Source organism: Balaenoptera ricei, chromosome 14 (genome assembly GCF_028023285.1).
Source record: "Balaenoptera ricei isolate mBalRic1 chromosome 14, mBalRic1.hap2, whole genome shotgun sequence".
NCBI lineage: Eukaryota > Metazoa > Chordata > Mammalia > Artiodactyla > Balaenopteridae > Balaenoptera > Balaenoptera ricei.
In genome coordinates, this window is record NC_082652.1 from 18,025,723 (window position 1) to 18,050,137 (window position 24,415).

A 24,415-nucleotide genomic window follows, 5' to 3' on the forward strand; every position below is an offset into this window, starting at 1 on the left:
AGGTGGGAGGACCCACTGCGTTGAGTTATTACCATAGGGGTTGGCAGTTTTCCAGGTGGCAGACCTGAGTTCAGATCCAGCCTCTGCCACTTCTTGCCTCAAGCTAAGAGACCTTGAGGAAGGCTTCAGGTCTCTGAGGCTCAGTTTTCTCATCTGTAAAACGGGTTAGTAATACCACCTGTCCAAGTCATTCTGAGGACTGACAGAAGACGTAGATGTAATACCTCCCTAACAAGGCAGTTGGTACACAGTAGGTCTTCAACAAATGGTGGGATTTTGTTGTTGTTCTTTTTGGTTTTTTCCTGGGCCCTACCTTTCAAAGGTCTGGTTTTGATTCTTCCCAGAAGCGCAGCAGGAATAAGAGGCTCTGGGATCTACTCATCCAGTTGCCCCTCCCCCTGTGAAAAAGGCCCACAGAGGGGAAGGGGCTTACCCAAGGACACACAGCAGAGAAGTGGGTACTCAGGGGTCCTGACTAGTGGCCCAGAACTCATTCTAATATATTCTGCATTCTCTCCCATGGCCTCGGACCCCTTCTCATGCCAAGCAAGTCCCTGGCAGGCAGGTAATCCATTCTAGAAACAAAGACATGAGCTTTCCAGGGCTGGGGCCTAAAATGAAAGGGAGAGACAAACTTGGGCAGCTTCCCAGGCCAAAGGGCCCTGGGAGTTCCCCAACGAGTCACTCCCCAGCCCAGCCCAGGGCACTGGGCAGGGCTTGGCAGGCACTGTGCCCACTAAGGCCCAGGCTCCATGTCTGGGCAGGCGGGGTGGCAGGAAATCACAGAGTGACCTTGGTGTACCCAGTGTGCCCTCTGGCCTCCCACTGCCGGTGGGCCCCGCACACCCTGGGCTTCCTTCCCACAGCGGTGCCTCACCACGCCTCAGGTAAACAGGATGGCACCCAGAAAGGGCTTTCTTCACTGAGGAAGCAAAACAAAAAGAAACGTCAACACAGAGCCACAGCCCTGACCTGGAGCCTTTGAAAGTGCAGCTGTGTCTCCACCAAGGAGATTCACACACAAGAGGGCTGCCACTAGCTGGTAGCTCTGGGCAAGGAGGTTCACCACACCGGGACTCAGTTTCCTCATCTGTAAAATGGGAACAACACTAGCACCGAGAAAAGATTGGATATAATAATGCACAAGGAACTAGAGTATAAGAAGCAGTCCATCAAAGCTAATTATTATTTTGAATTACTGCTACTATGACTACTTCTGCTACTACAAACAAGGAAGATTTATATAGTGATTCATAAAGTCATTCCTTGGCATAACTTACAGACAGTTTTTAAGAATACTAAACTGATCTTTTTATGGTGCAGGGCTCCCATTTTTAAAGTGCCTACTATGTGCACGGTTACCTCACCTAACCCCACAACCACCCCACAGGGAAAATCCTAGCATCTTCTTTCTGCAGATGAGGACTGAGGTTCAGAGAGGCAAAGTCACTTGCCCAGAGTCACACAGCAATGACAGTACAGATGGGATGGAACACTAGGATTGTCTAGCTTGGCCTGCTTTACTGCCAGGGAGGCAGCAAAGGAGGGATTCAGGGCACAGGGGCTGAGTCAGGCTGCAAGGATCAGCATTCCCCCTTCCTAGTAGAGGCCCTGGGCATGGGACTCCCTCTCTGAGCCTCAGTTTTCTCATCTGTAAAATGGGGACATAAGAATCAAATAAAACAATGATGCGCACAGTGCCTGGGACAGAATGAAAACTCCCTACTTATTATTTTATTTCACTCTAAATAACATTTAGTGTTCTCAAAAGCCAGGTCTCAGCAGATGGAGCAACAGCAGACTCAGTCATCTCCCCAAACTTCTGAAGGCACAGGAGCCAGGGCAGAGACCATCAGGTACACACAGGTCAAAGGCTGTCCTCTCTCACCTTCACTGACACCTTGGCCCATCTGAGACTCACTTCACCGACGGGGAAATGCTCAGAGAGGTGAAGCAACCTACACAGGGTCACACAGGTATCCCATGCCGGCGCCACCCGACTTTTCTCCAAAAATCCAGCCCTGACATCAAGCAGATCCCATTTTCCCCATGGCCAGCACGGGGTTTGCCAAGTGATAGATACAGGATAAATTTTCACGAAATGAAGGAGTAAGTGTGACTTCTAACCCTGCAGCTAGCTCAGGTGGCCTCCAGCCGATACTCATAACCATGGGCTCCCTGAAACCTGCTGATTGCTTCCACAATGGGGCGGTGTGAACATTCCTTAAACGCAGAGCATCCAAGACCCCTCCCTGGCCAGAATGGGGCTGAGTGGATAGTCAAGGCTCGCCTTGGGGACAGAAAGTCATGTAAACAGTGATTCATTAACTGACAGCCCTCCAGCTACAGCAGAAGGGGAAAAACACTTGCTGGGAAGCAGGGGTCCTAAGTCACTCCTTTCCCCAGGACCCTGGTGCTCCAAGGACCAGAAGCAACTTCACCAGACCTTCATAGACAATAATGATACTAGTAATAATGACAATAGTATTATTGTAAAAATGACACATGTAGGGACTTCCCTGGTGGCACAGTGGTTAAGAATTCACCTGCCAATGCAGGGGACACGGGTTCAAGCCCTGGTCCAGGAAGATCCCACATACTGCAGAGCAACTAAGCCTGTGTGCCACAACTACTGAGCCTGCGCTCTAGAGCCCACGAGCCACAACTACTGAGCCCGCATGCCACAACTACTGAAGCCCGCGTGCCTAGAGCCCGTGCTCCGCAACAAGAGAAGCCACTGCAATGAGAAGCCCACATGCTGCAACAAAGAGTAGCCCCTGCTCGCTGCCACTAGAGAAAGCCCGTGCACAGCAATGAAGACCCACGCAGCCAAAAATAAATAAATTAATTAATTTATAAAAATGACACATGTACACTCATTATAGGGCACTATGTATTAACTCATTTAATGCTCATCCACCTCAGGAGGCAGGCACCATTGTTACTCCCATTTTACAGAGGAGGAAACTGAGGCACAGAGAGACTAACTGTCTTGCCTAAGGTCACACAGCTGGAAAGTAGTGGAGCTGGGGTCTGAACACAGGCACTCTGGATCCAGATTCTCTGCATTATTCCCAAGGGATGTTGGGAATATCTAACTCTATAGCCAATTCTGCAGAACCGATATCCAGTTTTGCAGAATTCCTCACTCCACCCCAATCAGGAACCCCCACCCCCACCCCAGCTCCGCAGTCACAGGACCATTTATTTGTCATCTACTTCATGCCAAGTGTTTCACAGTCCTTCTTGCTAATGGTCACAAGCACCCTGTGTCCATTTTACAAACAGGAAAACTGAGGTTCCGAGAGGTGATGAGACTGGTTGAGGGTCACGAGGACCATAAGGGGCAGAGCTGGGATTTGAAGCCAGATTGATCACCACAGCCTCCCCTTGGTCTCACTGTGATCTCCCAGTCCACTGGCTACAGGTACCAGAGCTTGAGGAACAAAGTCCAGAGCAAAAACCATCATCAAGACGATTATCCCTCACCTTCGCACCTCATGTCACAGAAAGCACCTCCTTATTTAATACTGTTTCAAGCTTCACAGCAGCTCTGCCAGAGAAGACGCATTATTCCCATTTTCCAGATGAGGAAACTGAGGCTCAGAGAGGTGAACTGCCTGTTCTGGGCTATAAACTCAAACCAGGTCTCCTTACTCAGACCCCTGCTCTGCTGTGTCCCCCACAAATCATGAGCCACGATGCTCACCGCCACCTCTTGGGCGGACCCTCCACCTTGGCAAGGACCTCCTTGCCCCATGTGGCAGGCTGTATTCCTGCTCAGAAGATATATACTAGCTCCCTCTCAGCCTCCATGAGAGGATCATACTTCCATCTCATTGATTTGAGTTTGGCCATGTGACTTGCTTTGGCCAAGAGAATGAGGGCACAAATGACACCTTCCTAGTTCCAAGGGGAGGCTTTCAGAGGCTCTGCAGGTTCCCAGTGAGCTCCTGAGCATCTGTTGTCCACCACAGAAGAGCGTGTCCTGGCTGGCTGCTGCCTGTCAGCCTGGGGACCAAGATGAAGATACACAGGGCAGACGGGAACCCAACCCAAAGCCTGGAATCCAGCCTCCCTGCCAAGCCCAGCCAAGGTCAGCCAAGCCATCTGATGACCCCCAAGTATGAAACAAATGTTTGTTGTTAAAAGTCACTGCAGGGACTTCCCTGGTGGCGCAGTGGTTAAGAATCCACCTGCCAATACAGGGGACACGGGTTTGAGCCCTGGTCCGGGAAGATCCCACATACCGTGGAGCAACTAAGCCCGTGCGCCACAACTACTGAGCCTGTGCTTTAGAGCCCGTGAGCCACAACTACTGAGCCCATGTGCCACGATTACTGAAGCCCACACGCCTAGAGCCCGTGCTCCACAACGAGAAGCCACCACGACGAGAAGCCCACGCACCACAACGAAGAGTAGCCCCCGCTCGCCGCAACTAGAGAAAGTCCGTGCACAGCAACAAAGACCCAACGCAGACAAAAAAAAAATTCACTGCGATTTGGGAGACATTTGTTACACAGTATTATCATGGAGAAACCTGACTGACACAAAGGACTACGTGTTTCCAGCCTTGGAGGGAGTAGGAAAGGTACAGCCACTCTGGAGGGAAACTGAGCAGGTGAGATCAACATTCTAAACACCCTTTATCCCAACTGTTCCCCATCTTGGAATGTGTCCTCCCATCGACTTCAACAAGTATGCAAAGACACACGAGCAGGGATGTCACTGTGACACTGTGTGTCATAGCAAGAAAACAAACCACTCAATGCCCTAGTATTGTCTAGCTTGTCTAGACAGGGCATGTGCTCAATAACTAATAGCACCTTCATGCACTGAAGTATTGTTCAGTTTTCTAAAAGAGTGCAGTAAGTCAACACAGTCTAAAATGGGTCCACATCTATTTTTAATTTCTGCTTGAAATTCTTTGTCTTACGATTGTTGTTGTTCAAAGCGTATGTCCACATATACTGATTCATTTCTTTATTCCACAACTGTTTCCTAAGGAAACAGCAGTGAAGACAAATAGGGTTTCTGCCTTCTTGGAGCATTATCTAGAGGGGGAGGAAGCAATACCACCTCCACTACAACCACCACAAGGCACAAGAATAATAATAACAATCAACACACACCGAGCACTGACCATGTGCCAGTCCCTTTTCATTTCCTCCTCACAGCAACCCTCAGAGGTAAGACCTGTTATTATCTCCATTTACCGATGAGGAAACTGCGGCTCAGTGAGGTTAAGTCACCTGCCCAAGGTCACACAGCCAATAAGTGGCAGAACCAAGATGCAACTCTTTCCATCTGGTTCCAGAGTGGACAAAACAACAACAACAACAACTTAAGATAGCAGAGTGTGATAAGGGCTTGGAAAGAAGTAAACAGAGCATATGTATGTGGAAAGTTTCTGGAGGGTCGAGGGAAACTGCTGACTGCATTATATCTGAGGAGTGGGATCGGGGGTCTTGGGTGGGATTTTACTTTTCACTTAACATAAAATCATTTTGCCGTCTTTGAAGTGTTTGGTGTGTTACATGTTATTTTCACAATAATATATATATGTTATTATTATACTGTGTGTGTGTGAGTGTGTGTGTGTGTGTGTGTGTGTGTGTGCATGTGTATCTCTTCTGACTCAGTGATGTAAATATCCAAAGATCAGCCTTTGAGGATGTATTTTATATTCTCAGTGGAGACAAGGCTATACAACATTTCAAAGGTCATTCAGCTGAGCAATTAGCAAATGTGGCAGTGATAACTGCTTCCCAGAAGTCAATCCATAATCATTTCCATATCTGTCTCACTTTGCCTTCCCCCTCCCTTCCTCCTATCCAATTGACCAGATTTCTGTGGAGTGAATTCCTAAGGGCAGAGGCTCTTTTGAATTGCCCATAGAAGATGCTCAATAAAATATCCATCACATTGAAGGGAAAAAAAATTTGTGTGTGCATGTGTGTGTATCTCTCAATTCAAAGTTTGTTAGCTTCTTTGTAAATGACAGGAGTTTCAGTAGTGGTCTTGGGCAGAAGGACCCCTCAAAGCCTCAGTTTTATAAACTGCAGAATCAAGGGTCCCCAAAGCAGGCATCGCCTGTGCTTGTTGTGAAGAATAAAAAAAGAACAAAAGAGCTTCGCCCAGAACCCAGCACATGTAAAGGGTTCAGTGAAAAGCAGTTGTTCTGACGTGTTATGTGCTTTCTCTACATTCTCTCCAATCCTCCCATTTTACAGAGGAAGAAACTGAGGTCCCAGGAGGGGAATGGCTTGTCTGGGGTCACACTCCTATAATCTGGATGGGTGAGTGGGGGAAGAAATGTGAAACTCCTGGACAGAGATTTCCCCCTGCCCTCCTCTCAATCCCAAACCTGCCAAAGCCTTCCTGTTTGGGTATTTAGGGAGTGGCAGGGGGTGTAAAGAGAATTTTTGTTGCTAATGGTCTTTTATTCCTTCAACACACCCTGTACTCTGGGTATACTAATGAGCACGCAGTTCTCCTAATGGCCCTGGCTTTGCCTGTGCTGCTCCTGCTGCCGGCAATGTCCTCATCCTTGCCCTCTCCTCCTTTAAGACTCAGCTCAAGTGTCACCCATGGTCATCCAACATCCCCCCCACCCCCCCCCCCCACCAAACAGACCAGGTTGGGAGAGGCAGGCACCACCTGCCTGAAACACTATTGTGTGTGTGTGTGTGTGTGTGTGTGTATATATATATATATATATATACACACACACACACATACATATATAGTATGTGTATATATATAGTGTATATATATATATATATATAGTGTGTGTATATATACATATATATAGTATATATATATATATATATATATATATAAAATGACACGCCGTGATGACATCTATTATAATAATCATACCCACTACTTAGTGGGCACAGACCAGTGCAGACACTATGCCTGGTAATGTCCATGCACTGCTTCTCTCAACTTGTATAACAGCCCTTTGAGGGAGGGGAGTATTCTATCATAAGCCCATTTTACAGATGAGGACACTGAGTCTCAAACCAAATACCATGGCCTCAGACCACAGCCAGGAAGGGGCAGCGCCAGGGTTTGCCCCCAAGTCTCCCTGGCTGACTCCCTCCTTTCTATCCCTGCCTCCTCCTGGAAGCCTCCCTGGGTTTACCCCTGCTGCACCCTGACCCAACCTCACCAACATTTGTGGCTTCTCTACTCAACTTCCCTAACTCCAAACATCCGCGATTTGCAAACTGGAAGCAAGTTCAAATCCCTGCTCTGCCACTGGCGGCTGACAAAGGCCTCACTGACACAACACTGAGTCCTGAATCTGTAAAATGGGAATGATGAGCCCCACCCCCTCACACAGGAAGGTGGTGAGGGTTCCAAGGTAAAGTCCCCTCAGATGTTTATGACCCTCCCAGGGCAGGTGACAACAGATGCTCAGGAAGGTTTGCTGAATTGAATGAAATACTGACACTTAAAATATTCAGGCCACCTTCACTGGGGATTTCCTTCTCCAGATTGACTGCCATGCCTCCAGGAAGGGGTCTTCAACTGCATGGCTCTTGAAACACAACACTGACCACTGTCTCTAAGTGCAGTTCCGTCATCACCTCTCACCTGGATTTTTCGAGCAGTCTCCAGCCTCCTGGCACACCATCTCCCATCCAGCCTCCTCAAGAGAAGGGCAAGCTTCCCAAAACACACATCTGACTCCATCCCTCTCCCCCAGAGAAACTCCCACAGTGCCCCACTGCCCCGGTATAAAGTCCAAACCCCTGGGAATGGTTGACCTGGCCCCTGTCAGGATCTCCAGCCAACACCCTATGCTCCCTCCTCTGTCCAGGTGCCCAGGCCTTTCTGTTCCCTCTTTCCAGCGCATAACGCCATCCTCTCCCCATGGGCACGATCTCCAAGAAACAAACCCCCTGCCCACCATCCCCCACTCCAGGTCAGAAGTCATCAGCCCCTCTTCCCATTATCACAGCTCTCTCCTTCTGGACAACTGCCTCTTTTCACAAAGAATTTACCCCTTAAGGGTGTGCCTCCTCTTTGACATGGTGTCTTGAAAGATTTGTTGAATGAATTAATTAATGAATGCACATTTAAAACATTCCTCTGAGGCTCTTTTTCTGAGATGGTCAGAGATGTATTCTGGTGATGCTGAGAGGGGAGAAAGGCTCATGGCCAGATAGTGGGCTGTTCCATTCTCCTGCCAAGGTCAGCTCTGAATAAAAGCCAGCCCCCAGGACCTCCAAGGGGGGGTGGGGCACCTCCAGACTCAGAATCTGGGGTGAGGGTTATACCCCCAACATCAAGAATCAGTACAGCTGCCTCACTGGACTGCAGGGCAAGCTGATTGCTCACAGCTAGATCGCAAGCCAGGAGGACAGACCCTATATTGCCCTGGGTCCACCATTTCTAGTGTCTGCCACATAGTAGGTGCTCAATACACACACTGGTTGACCGAATGAGCTTCTCACATGTCCAGACACTGTACTGAATGAAACCCTGTACTTCTCTAGGATAATTGCCCCCTTGTCAAGCATGCAAATCCTTTAAAAAGGATTCCCCATAAAACCACCAGGACCGTGGCTAGTGGATGCACAACTCCCTCTGGAACTGTCCCAAGGATGAGACACCGGTGTCTGGGGGTGAATGCATGTTTGTCCAGGAGCTTCGATGGATTAGCAAAGGGAAAGCTGGGCCAAGGGAGAAGTCTTGTCCAAATGCCCTGGTTACTGATTAGCCAAACCCTAGAGCTTCTCTCTGCAAGGGGGATCAGAGGGGCAATTAAACCCCTTTGGAAGAAAGACTAAGTTAAATATCTGCCTAATCCTGCAGTTTAAAAAGACAGCAAGTTGGGTTTCTGGAGCCTTCCTTCAGATACCCGAGGGGAAGCGGCCGGGGATGAGACAAGGGAAAGGAGAGACCACAGAACGAGGGCCCACTAATATTTACAGAGCCTGTACCTGTTTCATACCCTTTATACCTATTAATCCTGCCAGTCACCCAGACGAGGGAGGACTGTGACCCCCACCCCCACTCCATTTTGCCCGAAAGGGAGACCTGGGCTCAGAGAGGTTAAGTGTTTTGTCCAAGGTCACAAAGAAGCTGCAAAGAAAAAGCACTTTCTTTGTGCAACAGGTATAGCCCTTTCCTTTCCAAAAGGTAATGGCAGCTTCTGTTTGGAGAAAGTTCAGTCCCGCGGGCAGGAAGCCCTGGCCACCTAGGCGGCGCGCGGAGGTCACACGGCAGCCCCACTACCGACCGGCTACCGACCAGCGGAGAAGCAGGGTTTCAGGGCGCGGCGCCGCGGCTCCGTGCCGAGTGTGTGCTAGGAGGGTGTGGAAAGGTCGGGCCCGGCTCGGGGGTCAACGGGCCGCTTCCCTTCCCCTGGGTCCCGCCTGTAGCCCTAGGCAGCGCCGCCAGCGGGGTGGGGGCCACCCGAGCCTACCGGGAGCAGGGGGATTGAGCCTTAATCCCATCAGGGCGCCTCTGCCCTGAGAAGGCGCGCGGAGGGGTGCGCAGGCCCTGCGTGGAGGGCGCGTCCGGAGCCCCGGAGCCCGTGGGGCCCCACGCGCTGTTCTCTCCACCGCCCCAGGTGCCCGCAGGATCCCTTCGCCCCGGGCTCCGCCTCGATCAGCACCCCCGCTTCCCCGTGTCCACCTCCTGGGCCTCCAACCTGCACGGACGTCCGGATCTTAGCAGTTCCAGGCTGGGTACGGATCTCCAGCGATACCCCAGCTCCCGGCCACCAGATCTCCTCTCGGAATCACTCCCAAGGCTCGGACCAGTGGGGGTCAGAGGAGAGGGATCAACTAGCTCCCAGTTTCCAATCACCGTCCACAGTAACCCCCAGGCTGGGGAGCGAATGGGACCCCAGGCCACCAGCGCCCAATCCACCCCTGGGATCGACTCCCAAGTCTTCAACTGGGTGGCGTGGGATCCATTGGCTGCCCAGTGAGGGATCTTCCCGCAGGATCCACTCCCAAGTCTCGAGAGACAGACCTCCCGGCTCCCAAATCGAGATGCCCCCTCCCCGCAGACCCAAAGCCCCGGGAGATCCACCGGGTCCCCACCTCTTCCCCGGCCAACTTTGCCAACTTTTCTCCCGGGGCCTCAGCCGAGCAGAAACTTGGCGGCCATCGCCGGCCGCCGCCTCCCCAGCCCCCTCGCAGGCCGGGGACAGGGGGAGGATGGCCTGCCCCCATCTACCGCGGCCGCCGCTCAACCTACCCTAGAGCCGCCGCCGCCGGCCCGCCGCGCCTCCACCTGCCCGCAGCCCGTGGCACCTGCCCGCGCTGCCCGCGGCCCAGCGCAGCCTAGCCTGCTGGGGGCGGGGCCTCGGGCGGGGAAGCGCCCCCGTCGCCATGGGAACTGTGGCCGGCGGCGCCTGCGCGGAGGGCCCCGGGGCGGAGCGCTGCCAGCGGACCCGTGCTCTCGGCCGGCGCCAGGACCGGGGGACGGTCAGACAGGTCAGAGGTCGCGAGTTTGCCCCGACACTCCTCCCGGAAGCGGTCCCGGCCCTCGAGCCCCGACCCCGCCGCGCCGGACTCAGAACGTTGTTCATGATCCCCGCCCGCATTCCCGGGGTCAGTCCCCGGCTCTGGCTGGGATCCCCCGCAATGGACACCGACCGGCCGCCGGGTCTGCGCCCCCGAGAGTCTAATGCAGCCCGGTAACTCAGGAGGCGCACGGTAGAGCCTCGCCCATTGAATCTCTTGGGCTGCGGGCGCCGGCTTGGGGGGGTGGGGGGTGGGGGGGTGTCTGCGCGAAGCGCTCGCGCCGCCTCGCGGCAATCAGGGGAATTGCACCCGGGACCGCAGGACCAGGGGCCTGGCAGGAGGTTGTTCACTCCGCTGGGGCGCCTACTGTATGCCACGCCTGCTGCCATTGTGTTGAGGTGGGGGTTGAGGTGTGAGGCATATAGAGACTTTTTGGACAAGTTGAGAGAATCGAAGGAAGCTGCTCCTGAATGGGAAAATGCCTGTTTTGCTCTCCTTTACTCATTTCATTCCATAGGTCTTTATTAAGCACCTGCAGTATGCTGGATGTCAGGGACCCAGTGGTGAAGCATCTGGCAATATACAGGCTCTCGTGGAGCTTACAGACATTGTAAACAATATTTGCACGAATAAATTGAATTGTATTTTGTGACTCGTGCTTCCTTCCTTAGGAAGGAAATGTACGGAGAGTTAATAACTGAAGGACCTAAAATCATACATGAATTTATTGTACGTCAGTTAGACCTCAATAAAGTCAAAGAGAGGAAAAAGAACATCACGCTGTATGGCTTCAGGAGAATTGGCAGGGATCTCTCTTACCTGTCTTTCTCTCAGTTTGTGTGTGTGTGTAAGAAGGCACCACTGTTACAGGAGATACACACATCATATCTCTTGTTTCTTTTAATCTGCAGTTTTGGAGTAAGTATCACCATTTTATCAAGCAGCAGCCTGAGACTTGCCCACAGTGATGGAACCCAGAAGTGGTGAGGCAGTGGCCCCATGACGCCCATGGCTGCGTTGGGTCTTCGTTGCTGCACGCGGGCATCTCATTGTGGTAGCTTCTCTTGTTGCGGAGCATGGGCTCTAGGTGCACAGGCTTCAGTAGTTGTGGCTTGTGGGCTCTAGAGCACAGGCTCAGTAGTTGTGGCACACAGGCTTAGTTGCTCTGCGGTATGTGAGATCTTCCCGGACCAGGGATCGAACCCGTGTCCCTCGCATTGGCAGGCGGACTCTTAACCACTGTGCCACCAGGGAAGTCCCACCGTCTTACATCTTAGAATAATCTGTATCTGGATGTCTTGAGAACAGCCATCAGTAGGACCCAACTGAGTGGCTTTTAAATACGTCTACCACTCCCAGGGCGGAGTCTTCGTGGTGGGGGACAGAGAATGGTTGGATTGAAAGTTAAAATGCCTCAAAATCAACCTTTAAGCAGGACTTTTGCATTACATGTATATTGTATGAGCAAAGGCAAATCACTGTTTATCGTCTGCTGCCCTCTCTAGAACTTCTGGAGGCAGGGGCTTTTATCTCTTTAGTTCACTCCTATTCTTAGTGCCTAGAGCAGGGCTTGGTACATAGTAAGTGCTCAATAAATACTGCGCTTAATAAATATTGGGTTAAATGCATGAATGACCAACAGCTGATAGGATACCCTCTGCTGTCTCTCCTCCCTAACCTTATCAGAACTTCCTGTCTCTCCCAGGCAAATCTCAATGAACCAGAACGTGTGGGCTGAGGATTCTGTTGAACTGGATGTCTCTCAGCTCCCCATCCAGCTTAGTCCTCCATCTTGGCCTCTCCTCTCTATCCCAGAACTTAAGCAGGGGAAGGGAGAAGACAGTCCTTTTTCTGCCACCTATCACAGAAACCCCAAACTCAGATGTGTCCCCAGCCCTAGCCAGCTCACCCCCAACTCTACACCCCAAGAAATGCCCATCCCATGCCCAGTGTCAGTTCTTCTACCCACATCAAGCTTTGAGGGGAAATCCCAGACGTGCCAAACTACAACTCCCAGAGTCCTCCTGGCCCCAGAAGGGGCGGGACTTCCTGGCTCAGCCCCACCTTAGCTGATTCTGTCTGCATTCCTGTGTCTTCCCTCCCAGGTGAGAGGCTGCCAGCCAGCACACACCCAGAGATTACACCCTGACCAAAGAGGTGTCAGGTTGTACACTGTTTTCAGAGCCAACACCCCACTCACCACTCCCAGCCCTGGCTTTTCTCTTCCTGAGGAGAGAGGACAGTGCCGCCCAGGGACTCTCCCAGAACCCCTTCTCTGCCATTGTTTGCCCCCTCCTCCAGAAAGTTTGTCCTGATCCGGCAGCTCTGTTCTCAGACTCTCTGGCAGCTCTGTCCAGTAGAACTTTCTGCAATGACAGAGATGTTCTATATCTGCACTGTCCAACATCAGCCGCAGATGACTACTGAGCACTTGAAATTCGGCCAGTGTGTCCAAGGAGCTGAATTTTTTATTTTATTTCATTTTAATTAACTTAAATAACCACACGTGGCTACAGCTACTGTATTGAACAGGACAGCTCTAGAACTCACACACTCCTTGGCAAAGAGCATATTCACACATTTTCATTGATGTATATTTATTCATTTTGTTTCTCCTGTAATTTACCTGCTCCTTGAGGGGGAGAGCCAGTACGTTCTTTGAAATGTTTCCTCTCAACACCAGGCCTTTGCCCATGCCATGGCCTCTGTCTGGAACACTTTGCCCTCCATCATCTGTAACAACAATGTGTCCTTCAGATCCTAGTTTTAAAGTCAACTCCTCCAAGAAGCCATCCCTGACTACCATCCCTGGCCCCCATGCCGAAGCTTCTGAGTCTTCTAGCCCCAACTAGACACTGATGACACTGTAAATTACTTCTCTGTCTCACTTTCTAGACTGTGAGCTCCTTGGGAGCAGAGACTAACATAATACCTGAATCAGAGCTGACCCCCAATAAATATTCATGGAGTTCAACGTTGAATAAATGTTTTCACATGATACAATCCAATGCCTCATTCACAGTAGTGATACTAATGAAAGCTGTAATTTATTGAGCTGTCTCATTAAACGCCACAACAATCCTATAAGAGATGCTATATTATCTCCTTTTCACAGGTAAGTGATCTGAAGCTCAGAGAGTTTAAGTAAATCATTCAAGGTCACACAGCTAGGATCACAGCCTGGGTTCCCTAGAAAACAGAGCCTGAGGCAAGATTTATAAGCTAATGCCTTATTAGGGATGAAATCCCAGCTTTACAAGAGTTAAGGAAAAGGGACTGTGAGACTGAGAAGGAGGGAGAGCAAATATAAGATGTGTCTTACTAAGTTGGCCACAGCTTTCCAAGAAAATAGGGCCGGGAGTTCCACCACTCAGGGCATCTCTGGAGAAGCCACGTGAAACATGCAGGGATGAAGGGCAAGAACTTCATCTGCTGGCCCGTCCCCTTTCCTGTCTGCCATTAGTGACCATTGGGCCCAGCTGCTCCTCATGTCTGGGCTGTGTTACCTACACCTCCAGGCAGCCATGAGGGAAGCCAGTTCTACACCCAGAGCTTCACCTGAGTCTAGAAGAGGAGGCAGCAGAACCCTATTCCCAACCCCCAGCCAAGGATCCAGTCAGGTCGGACTGGACCACAGCTGGGGTCGTTGGAAGACCAAGCCACGACTCAGGCCTCATCACCGCAGGCTGAGCTGGCCAAGTGGCTGCAGCAACTGACCCAGGCCGCCTGCAGGGGCAGGTGAGCAGAGGCTGATGGCATCCAGTGCCACTGGGTGGCCGGGAAGGACACAGCTAAGCACACCTGAGAAGGTGCATCGATCAAGCCTGAGAGATATCACACTGGGATTCAGATCCAGTTCAGACTAACTCCAAAGCCCTTCCACAAATACTGATTGAAAGAAAAAAAAAGAATACGTGACCAAATGAGTGGGAAAAAAACCCTGGCAATCATCTCTTCAAAACCCTGGTGTATTCCAGAGGCTCTCATTTTACAGTGGAAAGACTGAGGCCCAGTAAAGCAGAGATGCCCTGACCAAGGCCACACTGAGTGTGGGTGGCAGAGCTGGGACTTGAGCCTCGGTCTCAGGCATCACTGAACCTTCCTGCTTCTGACAGCACCAACTGATGTGTCTTATTTGTCGTGTCAGCATTTATAGCATCAGAGTGACGCCTCTTGTTCTCACTTTCCCAGCATCCACGGCCCATCCTCTGCTAACAGCACCTTGGTTTTCCTCCTAGAAACCACCCCATCCCCCAACTTTAGTCCATGTAGTTCTAGTGTGGTGAGCCTCATGACATGCTTACTCTAATCCCCATTCTCCAGCCCTCAATCCCTAATCCTTGAGCCCAGGTCCTAGGTCTGGCCAATCAGAGCATCCCATTTCCCTGGCCACAATGATGGGACCCAAGCTTGTCCAGTGAGCGTTAATCACAGCAATTGCGGCAACTATGTGCAAAGAGGAGCTTTCTTTTCTCTGGGGTTGCTAAGCCTGGAGGCACCAGAAGTCAACACTGTGAGAGAGAGAGAATCTGCCTGAGAGCGAACCTAACTCAGCGGAAAATGGAGCTGAGAGATGGAGAGAGAAAGAGAGGTCCATTGCTTGTTCACCTGGAGCCAGCTGTGCCTGAAGCTGTCCCACAGAATTTTCAGTTATGTAAGCCAATGCATTTCTCGTTTCTAATTGAGCCAGTTGGAGTTGTACTTCCATCACTTACCGCAAAGACAAGACAAGCGCCTATTCTGTGCCAAGTTTTATGCTGAATATGGGGGACAAAGATTTTTCAGATCCAGTGCCTACTCTCCGCAAGTTCACAGCCTGCAGGGTAGATATCCAGATCCCAGAGAAATATCCCTCAACTAGAATTACCAAGGCAGAAAGGTAGAGAGCACAGTGGCAAGAACTTCAACACCTGGTGTTTAATCGTAGCTCGGTTAATCCCTATTCATGTCTTCTCCTACCCAGGAACCCCCATACCCTCACCATATCCTGATTTGGGGCTGGCTTTTCCCTCTTTGCCCAGCCCACCCAGCAGCCCAGTGAAAGCCTGTCGATTTAAGGAACTGGGAAGGAAAATACACACACACACACACACACACACACACACACACACACACACACACACCCCTCAGGCCAGCTTATCACACACTTGGACTTTGTTCAGCAGCCTGAATGTTTCCTTCAAACGGAAGGACACCTGTTATGAGGTCGCAGACGTACGGTCAAAGCTGGAGCCTGAGAAGAAGTGGCCACGTTGGAGGGTCTTGACCTGAAGTGTGGTGAGTCTGGAGGGAAGAAGGATGTGAGGTCAGGATGGGGAGAGAGGAAAGTATTGTCCAGGAGCCATAATGGGCTTTAAGGGTCCATGAGCCCCTGAAATTACAATACTGTGTGGGTGTGGGTGTGGGTGTGTGTGTACAAGTAAGTCTGCATGAAGGATGCATCCATGCTTTCAAATCCTATTTTCAAAGGAATTCATCACCTCCAAAAGGTTAAGTCCCACTGGTCTAGGACATGGCCATCCTTCTGCAGGTGGGTGTTCTAGTCTACTCAGGCTGCTATAACAAAGTGCCACACACTTAGTGCCACTAAGTGGCTTATAACCAACAGAAATTTATTTCTCTCAGTTCTGGAGGCTAGGAATTCCAAGATCAGGTAGATTTGGTGTCTAGTGAGAGCACACTTCCTGGTATATAGATGGCTGTCTTCTTGCTATGTCTTCCCATGGCAGAAGGGGCAAGGGTGCTCCCTGGGGTCTCTTTATAAGGGCACGAATGCCATTCATAAGTCCACCCTCATGACCTCATCACTTCCCAAATGCCCATCTCTCAATACCATCACCACTGGGATTAGAATTTCAACATGTGATTTTGGGGGGCACACGAACACTCAGTCCACTGCAATGGGGAAACAGAGGCTTGGAGCCATTACATTACAACATAATTTGACCAGCTCACACAGCCAACTTGTAATGGAGCTGGAAAAGCACCAGAAGTCAGGCTGACCTGGCTGTGCAGCTAGGAGAATGAGACAAGGGATGCGGGTCAAAGTCCTCCCCTAAACCCGACTTGCCCATCTTCAGATCTCAGCCTGGATGTCACCTGGCACCCAGGCTGGATCAGGTGCCCCTCCTCTGAGCCTGCCCCAACGTCGCCCTGGGCTTTCTCTTGGTGTGACGCTGTGTCTGTTTGCATCTGTTGATCGATGGGTTGGCAAAATACACATCTCAGACTTCATTTAGGCTACACCACACCCAGATATCTCCACCTCTCCTAACAAACCGGTCCCTCCTGCAGCTTCCCTATCTCAAGTAAGGGCAGCTCCTCCATTCCAGGTGCCAAGGTCAAAAGCCCTGGAGGCATCCTTGCCTCCTCTTGGTCCCTCACACTCCAAGTCCAATCCATAAGCAAAGTTGGTTGGCCGGACCTGCCTTTTTCCTTCAACAAAGATCCAGAATCTGCCCCCACCCACCCTCTCTCCTCTCTCTCGGATCCACTGATGTCTCTCACCTGACCGACTGAAGTTGCCTCTGGTTGCTTCTCCCTCGCCCTTCCTTCTGCCTCTCCTCCATGCAGAAGCCAGAGTGATCTTTTTAAAACACTGGGACAGGTGATGTCGCATCTCTGCTCGAGACCACCCACAGACTCCACATCTCACTCAGAAAGTAAAAGCCAAAGATCCGTCATAGCCTACAAGGCCCACCACTCTCCCCCTTTCCTCATTCCTTCCAGTTACCGGGTCCTCTTTGCTTCTGCCAACATGCCAAGTACACGCTTACCACAGGGCCTTTGCACCTGCACCTCCCTCTACCTGGACTTTCCTCCCCCATAAATCCACATGGCTTCCTCCCTCAGCTCTTACTCAAAGGTCACCTTCTCATGGGGCTTTCCTGACCATCCCCCAGTCACTCACCATCTCCCTTCCCAGCTTCATTTTCCTCTGTGGCACTTATTTACATCAAGCATCTTATATATTATTTCCTTATTGTCTCTCTCTCCCACTAGAGTGCAAGCTCCATGAGGACAGTGGTTTTGTCTGTTTTCCTCACTACTAAATCCCCAGCACCTAGAACAGTTCTTGGAACATAGTAGATGCTCAATAAATATTTGTTGACTGGATGGATGGATGATGGACCATATTCTTCCATCCTGTTTGTCTGCCTTGCCCACGAAACCCTAAGCTCCTTGAGGGCAGGCACTATGTTCTGTTCACCACTGTATCTGTGAAGGTCACATAGGGCTGGGAACATAAAAGTTGAATGAATGAATGACCAATTCCTTCCAGTTCACAGAGGAGGACATGGACACCAGGATGAGGAAGGCACTTGGCTGTGGGGACATACCAAGGCTCTGGCAGCCACCTCTAAATACCCAAATCCCAGTTCCCCTCCTGCCATGGCTGACTATGGCTACCCTGGCCATCTATGCTCACTGGCTGGAGCAGGTGGGAGGGTTGACCAAATTCTAACCCTGGGTAGCTCCTAAAAAACGCTGGGGTATTTGACTTTTAAACTAATTCCTTAATATCACTTTGGGTTTAGGTCCCAGAGTCAGGAGCCTGATTCCCTGCGTTTGAGGCCCTAGTCCACCACTCATTTCCTGAGGCTTCGTTTTGTCATCTGTAAAATGGGAACTCAGATAACAGTACTACCCACCCTATCATAGAGGGCCCACAGGCTTAAATTGAATGAGGCACTGAAAGAGTTTAGAATGGGGCTTGATGAGTGCTCAGGAATTGTCAACTACCGTTAACAGCTAAGCACTGAGCTGGAGGAGAAAATATTCAATCCCTTTCAAGTTTCCCTTAGGTGGATTCCAGGTAATTGAAGCCTGGCCGGATGTGATTTCGGGTTATAATGCCTCATTTAAGTTTCTGGGCACCTGGACGGTTGGTGTGATTTTCCTAGGTGACACTGAGCACATTATCTGGAGAACAAAACTTCTTTCAAGGTCAGAAACGCCCGGAGAGGCACTGGGGCAGCCAGAGAGAGGGAAAATCACGGGCCTCAGTCAGCTCTGGGCTCCCCAGCTTCCTGGCTGGAATTACACCCCTCGGGATCCTGCCAACCCCAAAGTTGAGGCTGATTTTGGCGTAGGACAAAAATCCATCCTCCCTTCCTCAAGGGGCCGTGTCTCATTTGCTGGCTAGCTGCCATGAGGTTTTTCTAATCCTGGGAATAAAATGTCTGTGCCACCTTACCCTGACCTACCTTCCCAGGCTTAGCTCAGCCCCTCTCCCTGCAACACACTTGCATCTGACCCCCTAGAACCTTCACAACACCCCTACCCCCATTTCCAGAGAGACGAGGTGACCTCCCCAAGGTCATATGGGGGAAACATGGTTTGTGTGCTTCTTTCTACCACATCATCCTGCTCAGTGATTGAACCCAACACTACATGCCCCCTGGGATTTAGAATCTGCTTTTACAGATGGAGAAACTGAGGCCCAGAGCAATGGGGTAACTTGCTCCAGGTCACACAGCTGGGAAGTGGTAGAAGGACTGGCTGGCCGCCAAGCCCAGGATTCTGGCCACGTTTAAAGTGCTGGCTGGGCTTAGAGTCCCAAAGTGAAACCCAAGGTTGAAGTCCTGGAAAGTCTGTGTAGGTGCCCTTGGCTGGCTCAGCTGCTTTTGACCCTGGGCGCCCTTAGGCTGCCTCAGCCCTTCTGGGCCTCACTTCTGACCATCAGTGACAATGTTGGCTATTAGCAAACCACCATCCTGCCTCAGCCTCCTCATCCAACCTCTATTATTATTTTGGTAAGACCGGACTTGAAATCAACTCTCTTTCTCCTTAAAATATATTTTAATTTAAAATGGATAACCAGTATCATGCCAAAAAATAGAACAAAAACACCACAACAAATACAAGGAAAATTCAACTACATCCCCAAAATCTCACTAGACTCCATTGCTTGCTCAAGGCTCCCTGTCTTTTAAAAAGAGGAGATTGACAGATGCCTGGGAGATGTTTAAGACCCTTTAGCTCCAACAGAAATTTTCTCCTTGGTGCAAAGAGAAGGATTGAAGGAGAATTGAAAACTAAATAACTCTTGGCATTTAAGGCTGGGTTCAGGTGCCACCTGACTAGCCTTCAAGGGTCATATGTGGCACCACGTGGAACAGCAATATATAAAACAATGCCATTTACATACATGAAAAATACACATATACTGAACAATATTGATTTTGCAAAAATACCTCCATACAAAAAGATACACATTAAATAATGGTCAGGGATTGGGAGGAGATAGCTGATGGGCAGGGTGGTTGCTAGAAACACAGCATCTGTGTGGGATTTCGGAAAAGGTGCTCCCTCTGGGTAGAAGCAGACCTTTTGGAAAGTGCAAGCCTTGATGGGCAGAGCGAATGAATGAAGGAATAAATGAATGAATTAATGAAACATGAGAGGGGGCTTGCATGGACCAGTGATGATCATTTCCCATGAGGACTGGTTGTGCTCCAAGGTCTGTTTAAGCACTAACATTCATTCTAAAATTTGGAATTTCGACTTCCAGAACTTGTTAGGGAAAAGACCCACCCTCACCCCAGTTATTAACACCTCCAAGTGCATCCCAGGGTGAAGGGAGACTAATGACCTGTGATCTGAAGACAGGACCAGATCCCTGGCTGGCGGAGGAGGGGGGACACCTTTGCCAGCCCCTGTTTCTCTCCTTCCACTAATCTTGTCCCTTGATCTCTAGGTCACTGACATTCCCTGATGGTGGGCAGCGTGTGGGCAGCTCTGGGGCTTTCCCTAACCTGCATCTCAGCCCTCAGCCTCATCTCTCCTGCCTGGTTCCAGACCACCACCTTCTCCTTTGGTGTCCTCACCTACTGCTCCTGGCCTCAGGGTAACAGCTGGAACCAGAGCTGTGGGACCTTCAGGTCCCTGGATGATATTCCTGACTTTGCCTGGAAGGTGAGGCGTGGTCTCATGGATTCACTGGGACCTGGCGGTGGGGCACTCTTAAACCCATCAGAGAAAAAAAAAAAAAAAGCCAATTTCTGTCCACCTTCCTTCTAACCACTGACTCGTAGGTGCGGGGTGGGGTCTGGCTATCTGCCTGTTAGCAAACACCCAGGATGATCCTGAAGGCAGCTGCCAGCATGCAGTGCCTTTGTACAAATTAGGAAAAGGGTGCCCCTCCTTCAGGACACTATACTGCCATCTGCTGGAAAAGTACTGTAGTCAATATGCATTTCTGTGATGACTCCCAAAAGCATCTCCTAGAGTTGTGCAGTGCACAACCTGTACACACCTACCTGGTCATCCTCTATCTAAGCGCTGCTAGGTTTGAAAACCACAGCTAAGGTGTTGAAAGTCACTGCAAATTGCCAAATTCAACAATGGGCACAATGGGTTGGGACTCCCAGTTCAGCACCTCTAAGGAAGATTCACAGCCTTCAAAACCAATGATTACAAAGGTGCCTCTCTTGGTGACTCTGCTGTATAGCAGGTACTCAATTAAGGGAGGGCATGGTGGTTGTAGATCTAGATCTTAATTCTGACTCTACCTCTTAATTAGCTGTGTGCTCTGAGGGAAATGACTCCAATTCCTTATATCTCTGTTTATATGTAAAACAGGGATAATAATAGCACAGACCTTGTGGGATTTTGAGGACTCAGTAGCTGATCAGTTAAGCAGAGAGAGCAGAGACTGCCTCCACCCCAGACAACACCCTCCCTCCTTTCTCTTCCTGGCAGGTCTCAGCTGTGACGCTCCTTGGAGGCTGGCTCCTATTGGTCTTCAATGCAATTCTCTTCCTGTCCTGGGCCTTAGCCCCCAAAGGGCTGTGCCCAAGGAGGGGCAGTGGCCCAATGCCAGGGCTGCAGGCAACAGCAGGTAAATCTTCTATCACATATGTGTTCCAGACATGTTTGTGGAATGAATGAATGCATGCATGGATGGATGAATGAGCCTGTAAGCAGAGTCTTGCCTCCTAGTTGAATCTCAGAGATAAACCCTAGGATTGTAGACTATTCCAGGTCCTTTAACAAGCCAGAAATTGGAGGTAGGGAATGGTATCCTTAGCATCACCCTCTCTTGCCCTTATCCAAACCCAGTCTTAATAGTCTGTCCTCCTTTGTTTCTCTCCCATCCATCCACTTTGCATCATTTTTACCAGGACCATCATATACAGTTGGGCAGGTTGTGCACTGCACAAGGGCATCCAGCTGAGGGCTGAGAGCTGCTGAAATCTAACCATGCTCTAATTCCTAAGCTGTGAAACTGCAGGGCTGCGTCTGCCCGGCTGCATCTGCTTTTCTCTAATTCACACATCGGCTTGGGATGATCCAGCTCAGGTCTTGACTGAACCTTCATCCAATTAATTCTCCACCATCTCTCACCTGGTTTAGAGGTGACCACCTCACACATCTCCCTGCTGCCACCCTTGCCCCCTAGAGTCTGTTTGCCACACTCTGGCCAAGTGGGTCCTGTTAGAGCTGAAATCAGACCATGCCACCCGGACTGGCTTATCCGCGCCAATGACTTCCTGTTACCGATGAGGCTCCACTGATGAAGCCCTCATTCGCTCACTGACCTCATCTCTTACCTGCTCCGCCAGGCTCAGCATGCTCCGGCCAAACTGGCTTGCTTTCTGTTGCTCATAAAAACCAAGCTTGTTCCCTCTGCCTGGAATTCTCTCTTCTCAGATCTTCACATCTTGCTCCTCCCACTTCATTAAGGGCTTTGCTCAAATATCACTGCCTCAGTGGGGGTCTTCCATGACCTCAAGGTAAGGGAGCTTCCCTCTCCTTAGAGTCTCCTTCCTCTTACCTTGCTTTCCATTTTTCATAGCACTTACCTGCCTGCTTGGTAATATCTTATCTGCCTGCTTGATTACTGTGCATCTCTCTCCACTAGAACATCGGCTCCATGAGGGCAAGGATTTGTCTACCTTGATATCACCAGCATCTAACACGGTACTTTGCACATAATAGTTACTCATTAAATATTTGTTGAATCAATGGATGGAGATACAGTCCTTGTCCTCCAGTGTCTACTGGGGGTGGGGTGTATTAGGCAGTTATAACTCAGTGGATATTTGGCACAAGAGGATGAGCACAGGATGCAAGGAAAAACTCCAAGAGGTACCTGACCCAGTGTGTGGAAGGTGTTAAGGAAGGCTTCCTTGAGGAGGCATCACTGAGATGAACCTGGAAGGATGAGTGGGAGTTAACCAAATGTAGAAGGGTGTTTCAGGTAATGGGAGCATCACGGGCAAAGGCATAAAGACGAGAGCAAGGCACGTGCAGGGAACTTCAAGTGGACGAGAGTGGCTGAAGGGTGGCTGCAGGTCACGTGACTCTCCTGCACGGGGAGTGCCTTCTAGGTGCGGAGGTGTCTGGTTCATTTTCTTAGTATCATTAGTACCTCTGACAGAGTGCGTAACAGTTTTGATGAATGAGTGCATGGATGGATGGATGGGTTGGTGAATGGATGGAGTAGGGTGGGTAAGTAGGTGGATGAGCTGATGGATGCATCAGTAGACATATTACTGGAAGAATGGATGAATGGATAGATGGGGAAAATGGGTAGATTGGAATATGGATAGATTGGAATATGGATAGATGGATGGATGGATGGATGGATGGATGGATGGATGGATGGATTGGTGGAAGGCAGGTGGCTAAGTGGGTGGTTGGTTGGATGGATGGATGGATGAGTGAATGGATAGGTAGGGGGAGGAATGGAGAGAATGAGAGGATGGGTGAGTAGATGGACAGATGGGTGGAAGGCTAAGCTGAGTGATCGGTGGATAAAAGGATAGATGAGCCAATAAATAAGTGAATGGATGGATGGATGGGTGGGTGGATAGGAGGGTGGATGAGTGAGTCCTGGGATGGAAAGGCAGCCCAGAGCCCCTTGACTGACACACTGGTTTTCCTTGCTGCTGTTTCTAGCCTAGCCATCACCACCATTGTGGGCCTGCTGGTTTTCCCGATCAGCTTGGCCTCCCCATTTGCCAAGGAAGCCTGCTTAGCCTCCTCTGTGTCCCACAGTGGTCAGTGCCGGCTGGGCTGGGGCTATGTGACTGCCATCTTCCATGCAGTCCTGGCCAGCCTCCTGCCCATGTTCAGGTGGCTCCATGTGGCCGAGGTCCAGCGGAGGACCATCCTCTTCTCCAGTGACACTGACAGCATCATCCTCGTGCCAGAAATGAGCAAATAAAAATATCTCAGGAGAAGCAAAAAGAGCCCATGCAACAGTTGTATGAAATCACCACGCACCCAGGTTCAAATCCCACCTCTGCTGCTTCCTTGCTGTGTGACCTCAGACAAGACACTTCACTTCTCTGGGCCTCGGTGTATACTTCTGTAAAATGGGTGTGTGTGTGAAATAATGCCTACCTCATAGGGTTGTTATGATAACTAACTTAAGATGCTGTATATAAATAAAGCCCTTAGCACGATGTTAGGCACTAGTATTCAATAAACTTTAGCTATAATTATAATCCCTATCTCACAGGACTGTGGTGATGATAAATCTATTCATGAAAAGTGCCTGGGGCAATTCTGAATCTGTGCTCACCACTCCAATACTACATCTTTTAATAAGTATGTGCATATTCTCTCTCTATGAGAGAATAAAATAAAAATATCCTTCCCTTTTTATAACTCCTCCTCTTGGAGAATTTGAAAATTTTTCATTTTCTCATCAAACATCTAGTGAGTGCCCCTTATAGATGAGAGGTGGTCCAGTGCTGACGTGGGGATTGGGGGTGGGTGGGTGTCAGGCAGTAAGGACCTATCTCACCCCTCCATGGATAATCCCACTGATGTGGAAACTTCACTGTTATTTGGGGCACATGAGGCCCCTCACGATCCAGTCTGAACCTCTCTCTTCAGCTTCTTTCTTGTCATTCACCCAACCCTGCACCTCTCCCTCCAGCCACACTGAATTCTGAGCCCACAGTAGG

At 50.2% G+C, this 24,415-nt stretch overlaps 2 protein-coding genes across 3 annotated transcripts in view; one reads left to right on the forward strand and one right to left on the reverse strand.

The window, feature by feature from the left end:
• KIAA1671 (KIAA1671 ortholog) overlaps positions 1-10,296 on the reverse strand; it is a 187,053-nt gene extending 176,757 nt beyond the window's left edge. For both annotated transcript variants that reach the window (XM_059895209.1, XM_059895211.1), the window contains exon 1: positions 10,225-10,296. The gene's annotated coding sequence lies outside the window, so the exon portion shown is untranslated. The remainder of the gene's footprint in view (positions 1-10,224) is intronic.
• Positions 10,297-20,210: 9,914 nt separating this feature from the next.
• On the forward strand, positions 20,211-23,667 carry LHFPL7 (LHFPL tetraspan subfamily member 7). Its single transcript, XM_059895696.1, has 3 exons — positions 20,211-20,411; positions 21,198-21,336; positions 23,405-23,667. The coding sequence occupies exons 1-3, from the start codon at positions 20,211-20,213 to the stop codon at positions 23,665-23,667; spliced, it is 603 nt and encodes a 200-aa protein (XP_059751679.1).
• The last annotated feature ends 748 nt before the right edge of the window (positions 23,668-24,415 follow it).

Bases quoted from the DNA above. Each gene is read 5' to 3' on its own strand.
- LHFPL7 (XM_059895696.1), top strand. From the start codon at position 20,211: ATGGTGGGCAGCGTGTGGGCAGCTCTGGGGCTTTCCCTAACCTGCATC. The intron at 20,412-21,197 runs GTGAGGCGTGGT...TCTTCCTGGCAG, and splicing joins TTCCTGACTTTGCCTGGAAG to GTCTCAGCTGTGACGCTCCT. The intron at 21,337-23,404 runs GTAAATCTTCTA...TTTCTAGCCTAG, and splicing joins AGGGCTGCAGGCAACAGCAG to CCATCACCACCATTGTGGGC.